Raw genomic sequence first — 22,732 nt, 5'->3', positions numbered from 1 at the left:
TAAGCTAGACGCAGCTGCAATCTTCAAACTCAGTTTAAACCAAATTTGAATATCTGCAACTGAAGCTTTCAAGTTATAATCACGCCATTGACCTTCCTTCCCCTCTCCCTTTGCTTTTTGGCCACTATTGACTATTGAAAGTATCAGAGCTCCAAGTCAAGAACAACTCCCTTGTAACTACGACTGTGACATGGATATAGCGAGAGCAGATTGCCTGCAAGGAAACAAGAATAAACCAGCTATTTAGAGAGATTATGTAATGTGGTGCTGTGCTGTAAAATGAGATTTTTAAAGAGACAGAACTCTGTATTTCAGCCCTGGAAGAAACCATAAATGCTGAGCAATACTGTAGCAATTTGAAGAGGCTCAGGCACCAGTGGAAGAAGTCTCGTCAAAGCGTCCCCTCTCTGCGATAGTATTTTATTCATAATTCTTCTTTCCTTACAAAAACAGTACTGTCTGGCTATTTTGTCAAATCCTTTACAACAAAATTGAAACTCTTCACATAATCTCATAGGCTTTTACTACAAAAATGAGCTCTATATGAACAGATAACTAAGCATTTTGTGGACCCAAGCTTGTTGAACTTGTGGAGCTTAGTACGCTGAATTAGCACAGTACCGCACACTGAAAATTAAACTGATTATGAACAAATACAAATTATTAGGTCTTTCCTGCATACATATTTTAGCAAGTGTAAACAAGACTCTAGTTTTTATAAGCAGCCAATTCCCAAACGAACACCCACAAACATCAGCTGGTTCAGCAAAGAAAGGCAGAGACTATGAACTGCCATGCACCACCACACTGGAAGTAGCAAGGAAACATTCAACAAAGGCAAGTGTGATAAGTGAGACTAGTTCTGTGTATCAGACATTCTTGTATAAACCTGGAATCTATAACACCTTCAGGGTTTGCTCATGGCTTTGTTTAGAGCATATATACAAAAACACCAATGCACAAAGTAATAACATTGTAGAAGAGTCCACAACTGCTGAGCAGTTGTTGGGAGATTTTACTTCTGCATTTCTTCACTTCAGAATGGAGGAAAAGAAAACAAATTGTAAAATTATTACCTTGGGTATCCTAATGAAAAAAAAACGTTTTTCATCTAATTCTAAACTTTCTTTCATTATAAGCTTCAAAAAATTTCAGCATCACACGTTCAGCCAATCCCAGATGCTTTGCCAGTGATTAAGTAACAGTGAGCCCAGATCACATCCCTTTCACCTCCCCTGAAAAGACAGACATTAAAGCAAGGAAGAATTTGGCCCAAACTACATGGGGGAGGGAAGGGAAAGCAGGGGGACGTGGTTGTCTTTTAAAAAACAGCAAGTCTCTGCTCCATTGCTGTACTTTTCCCTGCATCATGACAAGCCTGCAGGTTGCTGGCAAGCAGACCCGGCACAGTGCGAGACCTGCCAGCGCTCCCAGACCACACACACACACACTCTCAGCTGCTCTCGGATACACTGGGGACAACCTCCAGCGCAGCCTGGGCTCCGCCATCCACCCCTGCTTTCCAGAGTCTGGTTCCCTTCCCTTTGGCAACAGCCTGTACAGAACCATCGAGGAGAAAATCCCGTGCTGACACGGCTGAAGGTAGCAGCAGCCTTGACGTAAGGGCCGTCAGCGAGTTGCAGAACAGGCCTACTGAAGCACTCTCACCAGCTGTGCCACACCAGCATCCCCACAGGGAGCTCACTTCAGCACTTCCTTTGCCACTCAGTTAACTTTGGGAATGCAAAGTGGTAGCACCAGCAAACGGCTAAATAAGTAGCTCAGCGCTTTTTCTGATCAGGCAGCATAGCACTCCAAGGATAACTGTTCCTTTTCAATATGGTCAACTATCAGTGCACCTCAGTTTCACTCAATGAACAACCTCATACTTTTTCTTTAAAGTATATACAGTAAGTTCATTTACCTTGCTACACTTTCAAGTCTAAACACAATGGATTTTAATATGATTTCACAAAAAAAAAAAAAAAAAAAAAAAAGCCATGATCATGGGCATACAGTGACAGGGCGAGATTTTAAGTTCATTGCCATAGCTCAATTTGCAATTAAAAATTATATAAAGCTAAAAGTGTGATTAAACGCAGCAGACAATTAGCTCATTATACAGCAGCAGAAAGAAAAGCCTTTCAAACACCAATTGCTCTACCTGAAATTTCAGCTGCTGTTGTCATGCCTGGGACTGAACAAGAACATCACTTAACTCATTGAAAAGAACTTTCCCAGAAACAGACCAGCAGCGTGACAAATACAGGGTGGCTACAGAAATCAAAGATCAAATACTTTTTTCTTATATAAAGGACAGTCACAAAAAAAAAAAAAAAAAAAGAGAGAGAAGAAAACACACTAAGAGCCTCAGACAGGTATAGTAAAAAGAAAAATTATTTTCCTGTTTCAAAACTGTTGGGGAGATAATTTCATTTAAAGCAATTATAATTTCCTGGATATGATGCTGATCAACTTTAGCCAAGTCAGAATCATTGTGTGCAATTAGGCAAGCCCCACGCATAAAAGCTGTGGGGAAGGAAGATGCTCAGACATATTCCCCAGCAAACACTCATCCAAGAAAGAAGCCATGTTTAGATTCCAGAAGAACGCCTACACTGTTTTAAATTGTGATTACATTTCAGCATAACCAAAAGGGCTTTTGAAGGATTCAAATGCTCCAAGAAGCAATAGGACAGCGTTTTCTCCCCTCAGCATTTTACTTTTCTACAATTAAAGACAAGAAACTGGGCAGTCCTTATGCACGACAAGCCAATTTATTTTTGAAAAGCCTGTGTAAAATTACAGTTTTGATTAAAGTCCTTCATCCAAAGACAAACCTCACTAAATGTAAAAGGTATTCTAGTGGTTTTATTCCACTGCTTATACAGGTCACATTTTATGAGTTTTTAAAATGTCTGTGTAAGATAATAACTTTGGCCCTAACACTGAAACTAGCTCACATGAAACTTAAGCTTTACTCTGCCAAACAAGCAGGGCTCAGTACTGTTCAGTACAAACAGCTGAATAAAGCATTCTGTATTTAAAACAATCTGTATATAAATCAACTGAATAATGTAGAGTTAAGCAAATCTGGCTGTATTTCAACAACACAGATCAATCTTAACTTTTCAATACCTATGGAGATATAATATCAGATCAATTTTATCCTTTATATACCTATGCAGGCATAGTATCAGGTAAGATTTTCTGTGTTTAAGTTGCGAGTATAAAACTTTAATTTAGGAAAATACCCTTATCTAAAATATCTCCCCAAAATGAGCATCATACCAGTAAAACCCATCTCCATCCCTTGGTTAATTACATGTCAGCTTCTGAGTCTTTGATATGACAGTCCATCAGCTGTCATCGCCAAGAGTCATGAGAATAGAGTATTAAGTAGCCAAAAAATGATGACAACTTTCCATTGATACAAGTAACAGCAACTGAAACTGGAAGGCCATTCCGTTTCTGGAATAAAAGCTGGTTTTATTCATTCTCTTTAAAGAGTGTAGATTATGCAGATCTCAAATAAAATGTATAGGACATAATGAGAATATTTTTTCCCATTTTTCTCTGTTCAACAGTCATATATTAAGCACGATTACTATGAAGTGTGCATAAATATACACATTAGCTCACACACTGAATAAAAACAAAAGCATTTGAACAATTATACTTAAAAATAAACACTCATAAAGCATTTCAAGAACCCTGAAAACTGATAAAATAAAAAGCCACAACAGGTTAACCAATAATAAAAAGGTGCAATGGGCATGTCAACCTTGAAAAAGCCCTTTTTGAACTATGATAGTATTGTCAGGTGCCATTACCCTTTGTCAGCCAGCTACCTGACCTCATAAATCACGTATAACAACCAAATGAGAGCACAAGGTAAAATCAGCACTAGGCAGACTTGTCTACTGAATGATGAGTGGCCTGCCAAGGTTTTGAGGTCAGATTCACAACTAAAAATTAATTGTAATCAACTATATTAATTAAAATTTAAAAAGTCATATCTACAAGACTAAAGCTTGCAAGTACCATTCTGTAGAGTTTGTGCTCGTGACTCCTTTCCCAGATTGGCGTGGAATCCTCCTCCTAAAGTTGGTGTTTTGCCCGCACCTATTAGGGAAAAAAACAACAAACCAGACATGTCATATGTAATAAATGAATTAAAATACTAAAAGAAAATCTATTGTGCCACTATATTTAGTATCTGTATAATTTACAACATGCCAAATTACATTAAGAAGGGCAACAGAAGTGCTTGAAGGGCTTAAGACAGAGTACAAATCCCGTGCAATTTATTTCTTCCTTGGGATACCGTAAGAATTACATGGCTCCATAAAGCCCTCCTGATCTCAGCTCCAAAGAAAGTACAAAAATGTCACAATGCCTATTTTAGGCAGAACATGGAAATCAATACTGTAAAATACTTCTCAAATTAAATGATGGAACAATTGCTTAGTTAATATTTTTTGTCTGAAGAATATTCAATACAGAATTTTCATAGCTAATTACTGGCACTACAGAACATAAAACATGTTTAACATTCAATAATGACTGTGTTGGCTACTACAGACATAACACGTACTTTAAAATAACTTCAGTTTAACATTAGGCACACACCATGACACTTGGGCTACAAAAACTGCAAGTCTGGATCTGCTACTTTCACATCCTGAAAGGCTGGAGACAAAATAAGCCCAAGTTGTAAATTAGCGTAAACTAGAGGCAGGTTTATGCATCTGTGCCAGTGCTGAGAAGCCTGAATGCAGAGTCCGCTGGGAGTCAATGGAACTACTCATGCAAACCAATCTTGCAGAACAGGGCATTAAACTACTGAAGACAGAAATAGTCTTCCACTAAAGCAGGAAGTTTTTCAAAAAACAATCAGGCTACCTCAAGCAGGATATTCTAATCCATCAGCTTAACAGCAAGTGAGACCAAAAAGCTAAATTGCACAGGATTGAAAACAAGTAATTTGTTAGTAATTGGACTTCTACTTAATTCAAGTAGTCTGCTCTTCAGAATAAGGAAAAAAAAAGTCATCGCTGCCTGCGATGCCTACAGTTTCTCCTCACGTCCTTGTAGCTATGTTTTCTCATCTCACACCAGTTCTCTAGAACAAACTAGAATGGCTTTGGGATAGAAACATACAGAGGAGTGAAGTGTCCTTGAAAGCAGTTCAGGACATTTCTCCTACACACCTGAGTAAGATATTTCCATAGCAGGTACAAGTGATAAGAAGCTATGACCTAGACTTTGTAACTAGTCTCCTCTCAGCTGCATTTAATGCACATCTATATTGAGGGAAAACAAACAAACAAAAAAACCCAACAAAACACAACAACAAACAGAAAAGCTAATATTCCTGCAGAATTATTTTCTATAAGCCTTCGAAGCTTAATTTTCCATACAACCTTTAAATTAGGTTTCCAGTGCTATCCACAACAGAAACTGACTTCACTGTCACTTCATTAACAGATCCTTTCAACAAACAATAATCAGAAGCTCTCATGTAAAGTACTTCAGCTCAACATCCTAATTAGAAATGAACAGTATTTGATAGTGACCTCCTCACTTACCACTATACCACTGGATATAGAGGTAAATCCTCCCAACTCTGTATTTGTTCCAGACTATTAGAGACTGCAATGTCTCCTTGCCATTTTTATAGCGACAGTTTTATATTTCCCCAGATGCTCCAAAACAAACCAATGAGGCAAAACAGAGAGAGATTACCAAACTACCCTAGTACACATAACATTGTTGGCGTACATTTAATCAGAATGGTTTACCTGGTAAAAAATAAATCAACAGTGGCAATAGTTTTATGTTCCTTTTCTTCAGTAGCAAATCTAACTTCAGAAATTCTGCCTTCTACCCTTCTTTTTCTGCTGCTTTAAGGTTTGGTTTAACCACAGGCTACCTCACTTGTCTGATTTGCAGCAGGAGAGCACACACTCAGGCATCAGTGCAGTGGAGGAGACCATAAACTGCAGGGCAGGAGCAGGAACAAACAGCAGGGCAGGCTGGTTCACCCAGCACTTGCGTCAAAAGCACCACTGCCCCCACCTGTCCACAAAAGCTCCACTTTTCAGTCCCCTCTATCTTTGAATACACCACAATACTGAACTCTGTTGAATAGACTATCATTGTCAAAACAGCTACATTACTCTTTTACAGGTTTCCCTGTTACTACTGAAAAGCTTGCACAAAAACAATCTCACAGTGGTAATAAACAATCCTATTAACAAAATAATTTAACTTACTTAGAAGCTAAAATCCAGAAAGAACACAAGCAAATAAAATTAAGTTGAGATTTCAGTGTTTTTGTTAAGACTCTTCCTCATTAGACATCAAGACATAACGTTGAACATAAAAGTAGTTTCCTTCCAAGCTATACAGTCTGCAGCAGATACTAGCAGAGCTATGTGAAAGACAAATTCTGCTATCAGAATGGCCCATTTCTCAGCCAGATAACTGGAAAGACTGTACATCTCTAATTAGCATTTGGCTTTGAAAACTGACAGAAAACTAGTCTGTTGAGCACTTACACTCTCAGAACTGCAAACTAATATCGCCATTGACTATGAAGTCTCACCATCAGCTTTAATCTTTACAAGCAGAATGCAAACCAAACTCATTAACGTAACTGTTCAGCTGGGTAATAAAAAGATAAACTCTTAAAAAAAGAAAACTGTGAAATCATCAAATTCATTTAAAGACAAAAATCCCTACAAAGCTAGTCATTTAAAAAGTACAAAGGAAAGGAACAGCAATCACTAGGCACAACCAAATTAACATCCCAGCTTAACTGAAATTTTTACATTTCTTGACCTTTTCCATTTTTCCTTCTACAACTTCAAAAGCGAATTAAACAGGCTTTTGGTTTTTCACATTCAGCTCTCAAAATACACAAAAATATATCCAAGAAGTATTTTGTGTCTTCAAATATTGCCTGCCAAGTCTTCAACATTAACACTAACATTTCCCTAAGCCAACTCAAACACCCACCCTTCATGAGGTGGCTCCTCCCAAGGTACATTATCACCTACTGATTTTTTTTTTTTACAAACTAACTCAGATTCTCAGCTTTGCGTAACTGAAGCCTCCTCTCCTCTTCAAGTTAGCTTTGGACGTTTACATGAACTTTTGGACAACAAAAGGTGTGGAGATATGTGTTAGGCAGCACAAAAGTACAGCTACTCAATCTTTTTGTCGTCCTCTCAGTGGGCTACAGTGCCCCGAGACATCAAAAGAAGAGAATTGAAGATGCAAGAGATCATACACCTGGAAAACTGATGATACTCCATCAAAGCTCACACAGGTCCAGACCCAGCCCACAACCCCGCATTACTCAAGTGCTGAACTACAGTGATTGTCCCTCAAGCAGCCAGGAGCAGCTGTCCCCACATCTACTCCTTGCAGCACAGCCTGGGGCACAGCTGCCCTGTGCAGGGTCAGACCCAGGCACCTTGGCTGTTTCTGTTTTGCTCCACTGACTCACTAACGAAGGAAGTCACATCACTCTGCTTCTCTACAAAAATGTTCCTCGAGCAGTAAAAGGAGCAAAGAAAGTTTGAAGTCTGTGGTAACCTTGAAGAGCAACAAAAAAGACGACCAACAGTAGGAACAGTGATTATCACATCCCTCCATACAGACAGGGCAAAGAGCAGCCACTTGGGCACCTGCAGCTTAAAGGGCACTTTTCTGAGAGCTAGTGACATGCTGAATTTCAGATTCAACACCTGGAGAAGAAACAGATTCAGTCCCAGTGTTATGGATTTTGTGTCCTCTACACAAATGAGCAAGTGAAGACAGGGAATGAAGCTGCTTGCAACCTGAACTGAAGTGTATCTGCTATTTGACATGACGAGTCCTACCAAAATCCTTCCCTGTGAAATTAAAACCAAAAAACACCAGCCCTTTCTTCAGGACAAGGTAGGAGAAAAACCTTCAATTTAAAAAACACGTATTTACAGACCCAGCATAAAATCTGGGTCTTGTAAAGAATGCAGACTGCATCACACCAATGGTTTCATAATCAAGGTAGACTGGATAATCTAATATATAAAAATTAATGACCTACCTACTTAAGTTAGACTATCAAAGTCAAAAGGAGAGTAAGTAAGTGTCCCATTACAATTCATGCCTACAATAGCAAAATGATGATTAAAGTTTTCCAAATGCACAGAACTACTGAAGTCTGCAATTGAAATAATTCTTTTCTCAGTCATTTTCACAGGGGAGTTAACAGATCTGCACGCACCACAGACTGCTGAAATGGTACTGCTGAATAAACTTACATAGGCAAACTTTAAATCTACTCCAGCATAGCTAGCTATCTATGGGCTTATTTTCATAACTACCAACTGAAGAGGTAAATATACTGTTGTGTCCACCACATCCAAGTTTAGGGCTGCACAAGTCTATGAAACGAGTCTGTGTCCAAGTTACATGCACGATTCAGCATTTTCACAACTGACAGCCGTATACTCTGCAGCACTTCAAGCAAGCATGTGTTGCCATCACAAGAACAGCATATAAAAGACTCAATACCAGAAAAAAAAAAACAAAACAACCAAAAAACAAACCAAAAAAAAAACCACTATACACTTAACTGTGATGCAAGATTGCCACCTGGAGGATCTCAGGAGAAGCAAAAATTGATTCAAGTTCATCTTACTAAAACATATAGCGGATAATTATGTTTTGCATAAAGTAGATGCAAGTTTCCTTTTCCTTCTCAACACAACATGATTATGAATTAGTTTTGTAATGAGAAAACCTAGAACAAAATATAACCGCTAAATACTTTTCAGGGTTCCCTAAAAAGGTCTGCAAATCTAGCATATCCATACTTTCTTCTGTGTTGCAAATTCCATCATGACCACTCTACGTAATTTAAAATTAACTGTGAATTAGTGTCATCTCTAAAAATCTGGACCACAAGTAAGAGGAATTTTGCTGATATTAACATTATTTTCACTTTTCAGTATCCAGTGTTTTCATTTCAAGTTTAGTGTGTGTATTACTGGTGGAACCCACTTCAGGACTGTTTGAGGCTGCACTGTATGAAATATCTTATGTCAGGATTTGGTCTATCAATATATCCTACATGGAAACCAATGAACAACTATCAAGTAAAAAGAAAACCCCTACTCCTTTTACTTTTGTAATACTGAAAAATACAGAAGAATCCTTTATTGTACGTAACAACTGACTACACGAAAACACAGAATCTGATACAAATAAAGAGTTCATCCTCTTTACCAACTCTCTCACTAGCACTCACTGTAGCAGTAATCGTCCACCTTACGAAGTCCCAGAGCAAAAAAGGGCATAGAAGATGAATTGCTAGTAAGCTTAGCTTAGATTTTATGAAAGCTTTTCCTCCCTGTATCTAGTCCCTCTCTTCTTTCCAGTTCGCTGACCATAACTTTCCATTTCCACAAACCCCAAAAGACTGAAATACTTTGACCAATGCAAACACCAGTCAAGTTCCAGGCTTGAGGTCAATGTAGCTCATACAAAACTTTTCAGTAAGCTTCCATAGGCGCACACCTGAAAAAATGAGCATACCACAGCTTTACTAAAGGGTAAGGGTAAGCTACATTAGATAGGGACACTGCAGAGTAAGGGGACACGTGCAACACTTATGGCAAAGCAAATGGGTCACTGCAGTAAGTTGCTTATAATTTGCTTCCAGCAAAAAAAAAATAATTGTGTGAGCAGGAAGAAACTTTTCCTTGATATTGTAATATTTGAAACAGCCTATTTACAGATGTTGTGGAGCATCCTACACCAGAAGTTTTAACAAACACTTGTTGGTGTACTAAGAGCTACTAGTTCAAAACTTTCCTTTCTCCCTATGAGCCAAACCAAGGACAAACCTTTCCACAAGCAGCATTCTTCCCACCAGCCTCAAATAAGTATCTTTGTACATTTGGAGATGGAGAGTCATAATGTACGTACGCTGCACAAGAGCCATGAGCTCTATGTGATCCTGACTCAGTGTTGAAGTTGGAACAATGCTGTCAATGCCCCTTGCAGCCTCCCATTTCTATCACTACTTCTGTATAACCATCACCACCCTAAAACCTCCTGGCCTAGTCACTATGTAAAAGTAAGTTCAAAGACTTTAACTCACACCAGTTATTGTAAATCTCAAATAACAAATGCCAACCTAGCATTCAAAGAGAATATGCATTACTAATTTTATTACGTATTTTTAATCAAAAGCCACCAAAACAAATAGAAATTCCAAGCAATCGACCACAAAACAGTACAGCTAATTCAAGACAGTCACACTGTTCAATCTCACACAGACACACCAGTGATGTACATTCACCTGCGATCCCAAAGGCAGGGCAAGTCCTGGGAGGCAAGAATCCCACTTCGGCAACCAGCCTACAATCGCTCCATAACCCTCCTACTGAAGTAGTACCCTGTAGGTCTTATCTGGAGTTGAGAAATGCCCCTAGCTCGACCAACTTGTCCTCTCCATCCCACAGCTCTGTTGCCTCAGACTACAGACCCTGCATTTCATCATGCTAACCTCCATTTTCTACCCTGGTTTCCCCAGGGAAAACAGTGCACACAGCAGCGCTGCCTGCCCCTCTCCTCTCTCTGCCCCCCCCTCTCCTCTCTCTGCCCCCTTTCAAACAAACCTGAGAGGGGGACAGAGGTCTCAAAACTACGAGGTTTCTGTCAGTTTTATAAAAATAGGCAGCTGGTTGGGGAAGACACACGCTAAGTAAGAGCTAGCTAAAAGCTTCTGAAAAATAATTCTGATTTAATTTTTTACTAGAGATGTGACCCTGAACTTTGTAGCAGGAGAGGGGCAGCCACAGCCCAGGGCATCAGGTCCAGGGATGGGCCAAGGCCAGGCGGGATGTCAGCCTGTATGTGGGGGTCAGGATCAGGCCCAGCAAGGGGAACCAGGGTCAGACACATCCCTGGGATGGCCAGGCAGGGCCATAGGGATGGGCTGAGGCCAGGACATGGGCCTGGCTCGGCGGGGCCCATAACTGGGCAGGACAGGGCTGCAGGGAGGTCTGATCTCCAAGCCAGCCCTGATGTGGCATTGCTGGGGCAGGTGCTGATGCCCCCAGGGGTCTGATGTGGGGTTTGGGGCCACGGACAGGGTTGGGGGAGCCCCAGGGAGAAGCTGGTCAGGGACAGCAAGGGCCAGCAGTGCCTGGTAAAGCAGGCAGCTCTCCTGCCACTGGACCAAGCACACAGAGAGATCCCCGACATTCCTAAAGGGCAGGTTTCCAGACTGCCTTAAGGCTTGTGCCCAAGAAGCTGATCAGGTGCTATTTTTCTCAACTTACTACCTAGCATTTAAAGGCGATTTCTAAAACAAAGGAAGTTGAGCTTCCCCAGACACAGTATGTTCAGGATCACAAGCTCAGTACGCCTTGCAGTGCCCTTTTCTCGTGCTGTATTTTCTCAGCTGAGTCTTGCAGCTTGCCACTGCGCTGCCTGCACATCAGCTCTCTCAGACGGGACTGTTTTCTTCTCCTCTGATTAGTGACAGATTGAAGCCCTAGACTTCCACTTCTCAGCTTTTTTAAAAAAAAAACATGATGAGAGATCTGGACTATCAGTTTTTGCACCATGTTGAGCTTTCCTCCCCTCACTCTCATCAGCTTCATAATCAGTCAGCCTCAGGGAAACTACCTGTGGAAACAGTTTCTCCCAACAACTACCACAAGACAGGGGACTCCCACGCAGACACAGTGAAAGAATGATCAGAAAATTTTCTGCCTTCAAATGCAGCGCACGACTCACAACTCGCTATTTGCAGAGGCAGGTGCCGTAAAACCAACACAGACTGGAGATGGGCTCAGTGGAACTCCATTTTCCAGGATGCAATTACAGTATAATGGAGAGGGAGAAATGTAGCTCACTCTTAGACCCTGTTTCGCTGTACTTCATGCTGGGATGCATTCAAATGTTATGATCAATAGAGGTCTGTTAAGAACATAGGTAAGGAGAACAAAAAAAAAAAAAAAAGCAAGATGCATTCACTCCAGTTAGCAGAATGAGGAATTTTCATTCAAATGCTCCCCAAATTTGACATGAAGCCACAGAGAGCAACCTCTTTTGGCTGGTCTGAGATAGTCTGAACTGGCTATCAATTATGATGTGAACAGTTATTCTTCAAAATTAGACTCCAGCTACAAAAAGCACATGCCTCATTTTCTGTGCAAACAACGTTTCCTGGAGCTCAAATGGGCATGACAACTCTTTCCCCCTAGTATCTGGAGACTTTTCCAGGGTCAAATCAGTCAGGCTCAGAAACTCACTTTCCACACATGGCCTTCACAAGCTTCAAGAGTGTAACAGGTCCAGGGTTAAGCCTCAAGCTAGACTCCCACCTGGTTGTGACCACTTGCAATAGAACTAGGATTTATAATTAACTGCACCAGTATGGTGCCTATCAAAGCCTTCACTAGTTTCTGCTTTGTGAGGACTTTCCTACCTCAATGGAAAAGTCCCCTTCCAAAGCACTTGCTAGTGAAAGAACTTACCAGCTCATGACCCAGCAAGCGACAGGTACCTCACAAGAAGAGATGACTTGTCACTCCCCAAGACAAGCAGCGTTAATAAGAATTGTGGGATTAAGCAGTCATATCCTCCATTTCCATGAAGACCAAGGCAACGAAGAGAATCAGTGTTATGCTGAGACAGACAGGTCATGCCCATTTCCAAAGGGCATCTCATCAGGACTGGGATGGCCTAGCTCTCTCTTTGCATCTTTATATAAGCACACTATCTCCTTTTATATGCCCCAACTACCATCAGAGAAGATCCCAAGGTCCTTACTACAAAGTACTGCATACGCAAATTCATAAACCTCACTCTGAATAAATGTTTGCCTTGCACTCTGGATTTATGGACATCTTATCACAGACTCCCACAGTTGTAAATATCTCTACTACCAACTTCTCGCAAGGAGATCAGAAGAATTAGCTAAGCATTTTCAGAAGAGAGCATACCTATATAACTGTCAAAGTCAGAGTTTTGTGCTCACCACTTCCCAAAACACAAGATGAAAAAACCCCACAAACACAGCATTAATATCCAGTGACACCTACACTTTATCCTGCAAAACCATAGCTGCCCAATTCTTGGGCCAGTTTTACAAGAATGGGCAAAAACCTCAAAAGCATCTTTGCAGAGCTCAAAGAATATGACCCTCCTCTGAAGACTGAAAAGAACAGCTGTGCCAAGTCAGACGAAGGACCATCTAGTCCAGCATCCTACCACTGAATAGTAAAGTCCATTTATATACATGCCTACAAATGAACACAAAACATAGGAGGAAAGCTTGTCGCGGTACTTCTCAGTCTCCCAGAGTCTAGAGCTCTGTGGCTCAAGGACTTCCTGAGCCAGAAATAGGTTTGGTTTTTTTTAATGGCCGGGACACATTTTCGTTCTGTTTGCCCAATCATTTTTTAACTCATGCAAACTTCTAACATCCACAACTTAAGATTCAGAATTTAATTAATGTTTTTGCTGAACAAAACAAAACAAACCAAAAACTCCTAATGCTTCTGAACCTCCTACTTGCTACCTTTAAAATAACCTGCTAGTTTTCTCAGCGCTCCCTAGCTCTTGCATTATGTGATACCGAACAATTGCTCATCCTTGCCATGTTATTCTACTTGTACTTACAGACCTCTACTACGTCCCCATTCAATCATCTCTTTTCCAGCCTGAAGAGGCTGAGCCTATTCAGTCATTCTAACTGAGAAGCTCTTCAGGAAGCGCTCCTCTTGATCACCTCATCTTCCTCTCTGTATCTTTTCTATTTCTATTAGAGGTTTTCTTGAGGAGGGGGAAGAAAAGAGAAAGACACCAGAACCGCAGACAGTATTTAAGTTGCAGACAGTGCTGTGGATATGTAACAGTGTATGTATATGCTGACATACTCTTTTCCTGATAACTTCTAACATTCCCCTCGTCACTCTGTTTTTGTGTACTGCGAATGAACACTGGGCTAAATGTTTTTACACAGCTATCCATTAAGACCTAGGGATCTCCTTCCCAAGTTATACTAGCCAGTCCAGATGCTTACCATCCCACATGTGGAAGAAAGGGACAATCTTAACTCTCACTGCAACTCTCGATCCCATCTGCTATCCTACTACCCAGAGCAACAGGTCCTTCTACAGCCTTTACTACCCCAAATAATTCAGTGTTGCCAGCAAACCTCATTAATTCATCATTCACCTGTTTTCTAGATCATCAGCCCAGATTCTATGGAACTTCTCTGGCACCTCCTTCAAGAGACTTATTGTTTATTTCTAGTCTGTTTCTCATAACTTGAGTAGTTACTCTGCTCTGTAAGGATCTTCCCTTACCCATGACAGCTCAGATTCTTTAAAAGCTTCTGATGAAGGATCTTGCTGACCTCCTTTTGCAAATCCAATAATCTGCTCTGTCCACTTACTAACTTCTTCAGAAAGATCCAAAAGATCCACAAGGCATGCCTTCACTTTGCCAAAAAATATTCTTCTCCCATATTCACCTGCCCTTTTGCCCCACAGACTTACCAGCCTGCACTTCCCCAACCCTTGCTACAGTAGCAAAGCAAGATCTTTCAGTCCTATTCAAGCACAAGCCCACACTTTCTCAGCACACTAATGCTCAGTTGTTAAAACTGTTCAAAATAGTGGAAAGAAAGAGACTCACACACTTGCAAAACACTGGCTACACCAAACTTCCCCGTGAAAGGCACCAGCATTGAGGCTGTGGCTTCCTACACTAAGCACATTGATAGCTGAATGTAAATGCTGCCTGGGAAAATTCAACTGCTATCTTGCACCTTCTTCCAACCCTGAGAGAACAAAAGAAGGGACTTCCCATATTTTATAGTGAGGTTACTGGGCTTATTAGCAAGAACTTGGCATGATCTAGACAGGCCACTTTGTATTAATATAGAGAAGTGCAGGACTCTTCCTCCTTCAGCAAACAAATGCAAGGTTCTGAATCCTTAACAAACAGCTTGGCAAAATAAAAGGTTTTGCTAGATGTACCAAAGAGAAGTCACTAACAGTATCTCAGTGCTTTCCACTCCCTCTTGCTTCTTTATGATGAAGATGAAAATAAACTACGAATAAAGGCATCTAACACCATTCAACACATATTAGCACACAAATAGAAGCCCTCGTGGATCTTGAAAGGGTTTGGGGAATATTGTTGCACAACCAGGAGCTCTGAACTCCATAAACACCAAGAGCCCCATTCAACTCCTGGCTCTGCTACAGAGAACCGACAGCCCTCATACTTTGCAAAACCTAGACAACAATCCCTGAGTCACCCAGCCCTACCGACCAAGAGCCAGGGTCTCAAAAACAGTAGTCCATGCACCTCTGACACTTCAAACCCTCCATACATTAGGGTTTCCCATGAACACCAGACTGCGGTTTGAGGAGCCTCAGCCCAAGGCATTTCATACACAGGGGATCCCTCAGAGCCACAGACCTAAAGAGCTGACAAAGTTGTCAGAAAAAAGCGTTAAAAACAGGTAACTTCGATAGAAACCTGCTTACATACCCAGAAGTCACTGAAAGCTATAGCTTACCAGAAAATGTTGCTTTCAGCAAGTACATGTTTTCTGACTTAAAAGAAATGTACGTTCCATTGGAAATTCTCCAGCCAGCACAACACTCAGAGATACAAATTCTATCTTGCACACAGGAAAGGACTTTTCTCCCCATTCCCAAGGACTTAAATCAGTGTCATACAAGCATAATAGACAAGCACACATCATGAAGACAGTGTTACTGCAGCACAAATACATCTTTTCAGATTAGCTTCCATCGCCCAGTTGAAGTCAAGCAAAAAAAATTATTCACAACAGAAGCATCTTTTGGGGTACATAAAGAATTATACCAGCATAAACCACTCATATCCAAATTCCGTAAAACATTCACTGTGTGAAACAGGGCCTGCACTCATTCTTGCAGTAAGTTACCAAACCTACCAACAACATTGTTTTGAAAGTCCTGTTCTATTGTTTCCACAAACAACACTTTACCAAAATATATACATTAATGCACATGGGGACTAGCTAGAAGATCACAGTATGAACACGCAGTGAAGGCCCTGCAACCACATCTTGTGCCAGCGAGATAAAGCCACCACAAACACGCTAGAATGGGCTCCTGATACATTTTCACTTTTACACACCCACCTATCTTCATGGTGCTTATCTGTCTTCATAGGTGCTAGAACTGTTTTTTAGAGTAACATACGACAGGTAACTAGCTATACAAGATCAAGGAATTAATGTACTATTCATCAAAAAAGATCAGCCAACAACAGCATCTCAGGACTTGTACAAAAGGGAAAAAGTCCCTTAAAGGAACTTGGGGAACTACTGTGCAATTCATTCATTCAGAAGAAAAAGCCTCAGTATGGTGCACTTCTCTCTTTTCATTGTAATTTTTTTTTTTGTAGGATAAATCCATCCCAAAATGAGCTCTTGCTTGCATGCCATCTGTCCTGCATAATTTTGGGTGGGAGGGAAAAAGCAGTATAAGCCCTTAAATATGTAGTCTCCACATCACTACAGGAAAAAGTGAAGAATACAAGAGCTGCTCATAAGCTATAAAAAAAAGTAACACCGGCACCCTGAGTTGGAAGACAGGAATGGTATCAGACAAATCCTAGTCCACAGTAAACTTCCAAACTCCAATATGCAGTGCTGCCCTCTCCACCAGAAATCCTCTTTCTTCCCTACAGCCATACAATCTATCAGTCCTTCTTTTTTCACTGCTAAGCTCCTTCCCATGCTTCTTGCTTATGTTTCTTTCTCCTTATACACATTCCCCACACTCATTTTCATTCTCTCCAAACTCTATGTCCTCTTCAGGTAGCCTTTTTTCAGGAATACAGGCCTTATCCTCCAGGAATTCACACACACCCCCAAGCCATCTATTTACAGAAGGAGAGTCTTGACCCTTCACTTCCAGCCTCTTCCTCCTCCATCACACTGCCTCTGTGCCTCCACCTACTCCCTCTACCCAAACACCCAACTCTCCTGTCTCTACCCCAAATAATCTATATACCTCCCCGTTCCTTGTGCAGCAAGTCCTTCCACACAGAGCTGCAAACCTTCCCTCATGCACCCACCCCACACCATCCAGAGCTCCAGTCCCTCATACACTTAGTTCCATTACACACAGAACAGCTCTCACATCTTGCACAGCTTTTTCCCCATTCATTCCAGCCTCACACCCACCCCACTTCTGTCTCACCTTGCACACCATGCTGCCCTCCCACCCCATGCACTATCTCCCATTTCCATCTTGTGCAGCGCTAGCTCCCACAGGCACCATCCCTGCCCCTCCTTTGCACAACACTCTTCTCCAAACGCTCTGTCCCCCACACCCCTTTGCATAGCACCCTGTCCCCCACGAAACAACCCTGTCCCCCTTTGACCAGCACCCTTTTCCCTACACCTTGTCCTCACCCCCTCGTACCCACTCCCCCATGCACCATCCCTGTAACCCTACCCTCTGGCGCAGCACCCTCAGCCCCATGCAATATCCCTGTCCTCCATACTCCTTCCAGCACACTCTACCCATGCAATGCCCCTTGTCCCCCAGCACCTCTCCCCACGCACTGTCCCTTGTCCCCCCAGCACCCTCTCCCCACGCACTGTCCCTTGTCCCCCCAGCACCTCTCCCCACGCACAGTGCCCTGTCCCCCAGCACCCTCGCCCCTCACATTGTCCCCTGTCCCCCAGCACCCTCGTCCCCCACACTGTCCCCCAGCACTTCTCGCCCCCCGCCCCGCTCCCCCAGCCCGGCGCACGTGTGCCCCGCCCCGCCCCGCCCCGGCCCGGCGGCGCTCACCGTCCAGCGACACGAACTGCCCCACGGCGGAGGAGCCGCCGCCGCTGTTCTCCACGAACTGCACCTCGGAGACGATGATGTTGTCCTCCAGCACCGAGCCGCAGCCCGTGCACACCGCGTCCCCGCGCGCCGCGTCCACCTCGATCTCCGAGCAGCCGCAGGCTGCGCACACCCGTCCGCCCGGCATCTTGCCCAGCGCCCCGGCCTGGGCCAGGCCCCGGCCGGCCCGTCGCCGCCGCCGCCGCCGCCGCCTCCTCCTTCCCGCCGCTAACCGCGGCGCAGCGCGGCCTCGGCCTCGGCGCAGGCCTCGCTCGCCGGTACCGGCAGCGGGAGGAGCGCGGCGGCGGCCGCCCCCGCGCGCTCTCGCGAGACTTCGCCTGCCGCTCCCCGCACCTCCGCGGCGGCCCCTTCCTCCCCGCCCGCGGCGTGCGGTGGGTGCCCCGTGCTCCCCTCACCGCGGGAGGCCCCAGCGCCCCTCTGCCCCTCGGGGGTTCCCTTCTCCACCCCCAAATAAGCGACTGCGAGCCACGCCTGGCCTCCAGCGCTCCGAGCGTGGCTCTGACGCGGGGGAGGAGTCCGGTTAAGGAGGCCAGACCGGCCGCCGGAGCGGGGCCCGACGGCTTGGGGCGACCCAAAGCCGGACGGGGAGCTCCGGCCCGCTGGGCCCTCGCTGCCCCCCTGGGGCGGGGACGGCCGTCGCTGAACCGCGGCCCGGGCAGCGGCAGGCGGGCCCCTGAGGCGGCGCTGGGGGGAAGGCGCTTTGCCAGTCAGATTTGGGGGAAACCGGGATGATTCTGGAGGTGCTTCTCGAGGAGCAGCTGCGGGCCCGGCTCCCAAAAGTAGCGTTATATTTGCATTCCTCCATTTTAAAGTGTTCTGCTGACAGTGGTGAGCATCTACCAGCATCAGGCAATGCACTTGGGTATTGGCAGCTCTGTAAAACAGGGCCCGTGGTGCTTCAGGTCTTAAGTGATAGGCCTTGTGCTCAAAGCAGAACATGAGGATTCCCTAAATTTTTTTCCAGGATTCATTCATTGCATCATAGACTTCTTACCTAACCTTATGTAAGTTAATAAATTCATGCCATGGTTTCTGTGTGACAAAACAAGGGTGATAACGCTTCCTTTCTGCCAATCTTTGTCCTTCCAATTTAGGTGGTTTGATTTGTGGGGAAAATGGTATCGCTAACGAATGAAATTTGCACTGCGGCTCAGTGGTACATTATTTTTGACTAACAACTAAAAGTTATGTAAAAACAACATGGCGCACAGCGGAAAACGTGGGCCTTGTGTTCTCACCTTCCATATGCCGATTTCTGTGTTCCCTGAAGATAGAATTGGGGCTGCAACACTTGTATTTGCATTTCAAAAGTATAATGTTTGTTATGCTTCAAAAATTGATTAATTCATCAATCAATTCTAATTTGATCATTCTGTAATACATAGATAAAAGTTTTGTGAGGCATGATGAATCAGTTTCAGTAAAGCACTTCAAGCTTTGTGTAACAAAGGTGCCATAACATTAAAGTCTAGTGCTTTATAACTCTTTGGGTTGTTAGTTCCCGAATCAAAGAACTCAGTTTTCATCCAAGAAAGTTTCTGCTTGCTTTAGCACTCAACCTGCATGTAGTAAATTAGCGTGCCATGCCACAGATGGGAAGGAAAATGACAGAATAGATACTGTGGCTGGATGTTTGTATACACTTTCATCTGCCGGCTTTTGGAATACACAAGTCAGTTCATGCAGTAAGTAGAAACTTTCACCTTCTTACAAACTCGCTGCTGTCAGTGTCTGTCTTCCACCAAATGACTCGGATGCAGCCAAGTATCACACAGATCTCTACAAACTGACTGGATCCATTGTACAAAATGACGTGCTGTAGCACATGGAGAGGCACATACTAAAGCTTTATTGTTCCATGCAAAAATCTGAGCGTCTCATCGGCTTGAGATTGTGTCATTTGCCTAAAAATTTGCAGGTTCTGGTCATCTGCAAAAGGAAAATAGCAATATCATAATGGAGATTGTGCCACTATATACACAGTTTGGCTTCTTATTGTCCTTTTTTATTCTGTTCTCAGGGATGCGTTTGTGAAAATAAGAACTTTTGGTTTCTTCAGATTCCTTCTGCTTCTGCAGTTTATTTCCTTCCTGGAGTTCCTCCTGCTGCTTGTGAGGTGATGAGGTAATGAGTTCCACAGCAGCCAAGCATGATCTCACAAAATTATGCACTGTGTAGATAATGTCAGGGGAAAATGATATCCCTGATAGGCAAGTATTTTTAGCGATAATAGGAAGACAAAACCCCATGAAATAAATAATCTTCCTCTCTCAGCAAAGTCCCTTGAATATCAGAATATCTTAGTTAACAACTGTCAAGCCAGATCAGCTCATTTGTCATATACTGTGCCTCTGACAGAGGCCAGCATGAACACAAGAAATCCTGCAGCAAGCAGGAATACCTTTCCATTAAACAGTTTCTTCTTAACTCACTTAGGTAGAGACTAAGGTAGTCCTGCTCCGTGAGGGCTTCATTTTTACATCCCTTCCAAAATTGTCAGTGTTTTGATTGTTTTAAGCATTGTGAGCCTTTTGGGAGTCCCAAAGAAGTTTAGAGTTTTTCACTTTGAATGTGAGCAGCAGAGGGCCCTAGTGAGAGTATAATATACAGCTGTTATGCAAAAAAGCTCATTTAATGTCAAACTGAAGAAGGAATTGTGTTTTAATTTTTATTTTATAAGGTGAAGTTAGTGCTGATGAAAGAAAATGGGTTCCCAGTCATGAAGACTGAAGTCCTTTGCCTCCCACTCATGAAAGCTTTCTTACACCATACCCCTTAAATGTTTCAAACATTTCTGTAGGATCATTTTCTACTGGACAAAATGTAAGTAATTTTTCACCTCTGTAAGATCTTTGTCCTTTCTGCTTGCAAGAGGGCTAACTAAAATCTTTTTTACCAGTAACGTTCAGCCTGCTGAATGAATAACTCATAACTCGGTTCAGTTAGGCTAACAAAATAATAACCTTTCAGTAAATTGTGTGAAGCCTGAATCACAGGAAGAACCGACCGATTAAAAAAAAAAAAAAAAGTATTGACAAAACTCCATTTCCTGCAATATTTTGCCCTTTTAGTTAAGAGGATGAAAGGACCTGTTTTCCATTTCACCTACTATCACATTTCTTACCTCCTATTTTCACTCCTAAGTATGACAAAAAGTGGTGATCAGGATGTCTGTTAGCCCAGAGCGACCAATTTCCTTCCTGCTGTGTCTCCAGGAACCCCGACAATAACCCACCCATGGGTGTGCACATTTGACATTCAGTTGTTGAGGTTTCAAAGAGAGGAACTGTTCTCATATGCTTGAAAATCAGAAATTTTTTTTTACTACTGCTCATACAGCAGTAGGAAGAATGCAAATGGGCTGTACAAATCCAGACTGGAGTGTGAGGGAATCCCACTCCGCTCCTGCAAATGCTGAACAGCCCAGCAGGGAATACACTAGAGCAGGCCAATGACATGTTACCGTACTTCCACCAGAGATGGATCCTCTTCTATAAATATAATTATTTGAAGCAGATGCTTAAGTGTCACATGACAGAAAAGCCAGAGACTCTCTGGCTTTTTGGACGTAGCTCAACCTTCTGAGTACTGAGCGTCCCAACGCACCAGCCCCTGTGGGAAGTATTTTCAGTTAGAGGCACAAAGTTTAATCCTGTGATTTGATCAGCTGCTGTGAGCATCCTCAGCGCTCTGGCATTTCAGCTGGAATTGCTCTTCTTAAAAGGAGGCCTAAGACCATTGATGAAGTCTCTCAAGATGTTCGAATACGCACATAACTTGGGACAAAACACAAGCAGAGGAAGCCTTCTTTGGTTTTGGACTGTCTAAGGCATAAAGTAGTCATTCAACCTGCAAATTTGCACAAGGGTTCTTTGGAGATGAAGTCATAGGGATACTAGATAGACGGGGGAACAAAGGTTTTCGAAATGGATTAACCTTATAAGGTGATAACAAGTGGATACTTCTTTTTTTGTCTGTGCCGATCTAAATGCATTTGGATGCATTTGGCTACACTAGCGATGAACACGAGGGGGCACCCAAGGAAAATGAAATTGTCGAGGACCTGCACTGCTCCCGCAGGTTAGGCCGATTTTCCCATCTGGTTTCTTTTTTTTTTTTTGATCTGAGTCTTTTCTAATTATTTCCTGACATTGTTTTCACGACGTTCGTTAATAAATTGTGATTAAAAAAGCTTTGGGAAGAACATTCTAAGAAGAAAAGTTTTTGGCATCTATTAAAACGTGTAGTAAACCAGCTTAGCAAACACTTGAAGTTACCTCCATGCAATCACATCCCTGCTGCTCAGAGACAGCACTTTGCAGCTGAACCTTGATCCCTGAGTAAATGGCAGGGACCCCATGGCTTTCCCAGTTACCTTCCCAGGATCCTTAGTACGTGAGGACAGCAGAAAGCACAAATACTGTAGCTTAGAAAATCCACCAAGAAATTAGCAGGAGGAAAGTCCAAGGATATGGAGTACAAAGATCCAGAAGCCACTGCCAGTTGAGGAAGTCTCTGATCAGCAAACCTCTGGAAGCTGTGAGCAGCTGTTCTGTTCTGAACATCTCCCCCTGCCAGCACACCACTTGAAGATGCACGGCTGATCAGTGAGTGCTTTTAGGAAGGTTGTAAGCAAGGCAAAAATAGATATGCCTTCCTAATTTCTAGCAATCTGCATTTTAAGGATTTTGTCAGCTGAAGGCTTATACACACTAGCAGACTTTTTATCTGTTTAATCAGGTTTTGGTCTGTCTATGCTTTCAAGATCTGCAGCATCCGGTGGTTTG

At 42.9% G+C, this 22,732-nt stretch overlaps 1 protein-coding gene across 3 annotated transcripts in view; it reads right to left on the bottom strand.

The window, feature by feature from the left end:
• BRF1 (BRF1 general transcription factor IIIB subunit) overlaps window positions 1–18,072 on the bottom strand; it is a 171,026-nt gene extending 152,954 nt beyond the window's left edge. For 2 of the 3 annotated variants that reach the window (XM_086463613.1, XM_086463611.1), the window contains exons 1-2: window positions 17,886–18,072; window positions 4,045–4,125 (exon numbers count right to left, since the gene is read on the bottom strand). In XM_086463613.1, coding sequence (XP_086319739.1) covers window positions 4,045–4,125; window positions 17,886–18,072 — 268 coding nt within the window. The remainder of the gene's footprint in view (window positions 1–4,044; window positions 4,126–17,885) is intronic. The other variant, XM_086463614.1, reaches the window with a different exon arrangement.
• Between the last annotated feature and the right edge of the window lie 4,660 nt (window positions 18,073–22,732).

Source organism: Leptosomus discolor, chromosome 3 (genome assembly GCF_034619465.1).
Source record: "Leptosomus discolor isolate bLepDis1 chromosome 3, bLepDis1.hap2, whole genome shotgun sequence".
Lineage (NCBI taxonomy): Eukaryota > Metazoa > Chordata > Aves > Leptosomiformes > Leptosomidae > Leptosomus > Leptosomus discolor.
This window is presented reverse-complemented; position numbering and strand designations above follow the sequence as displayed.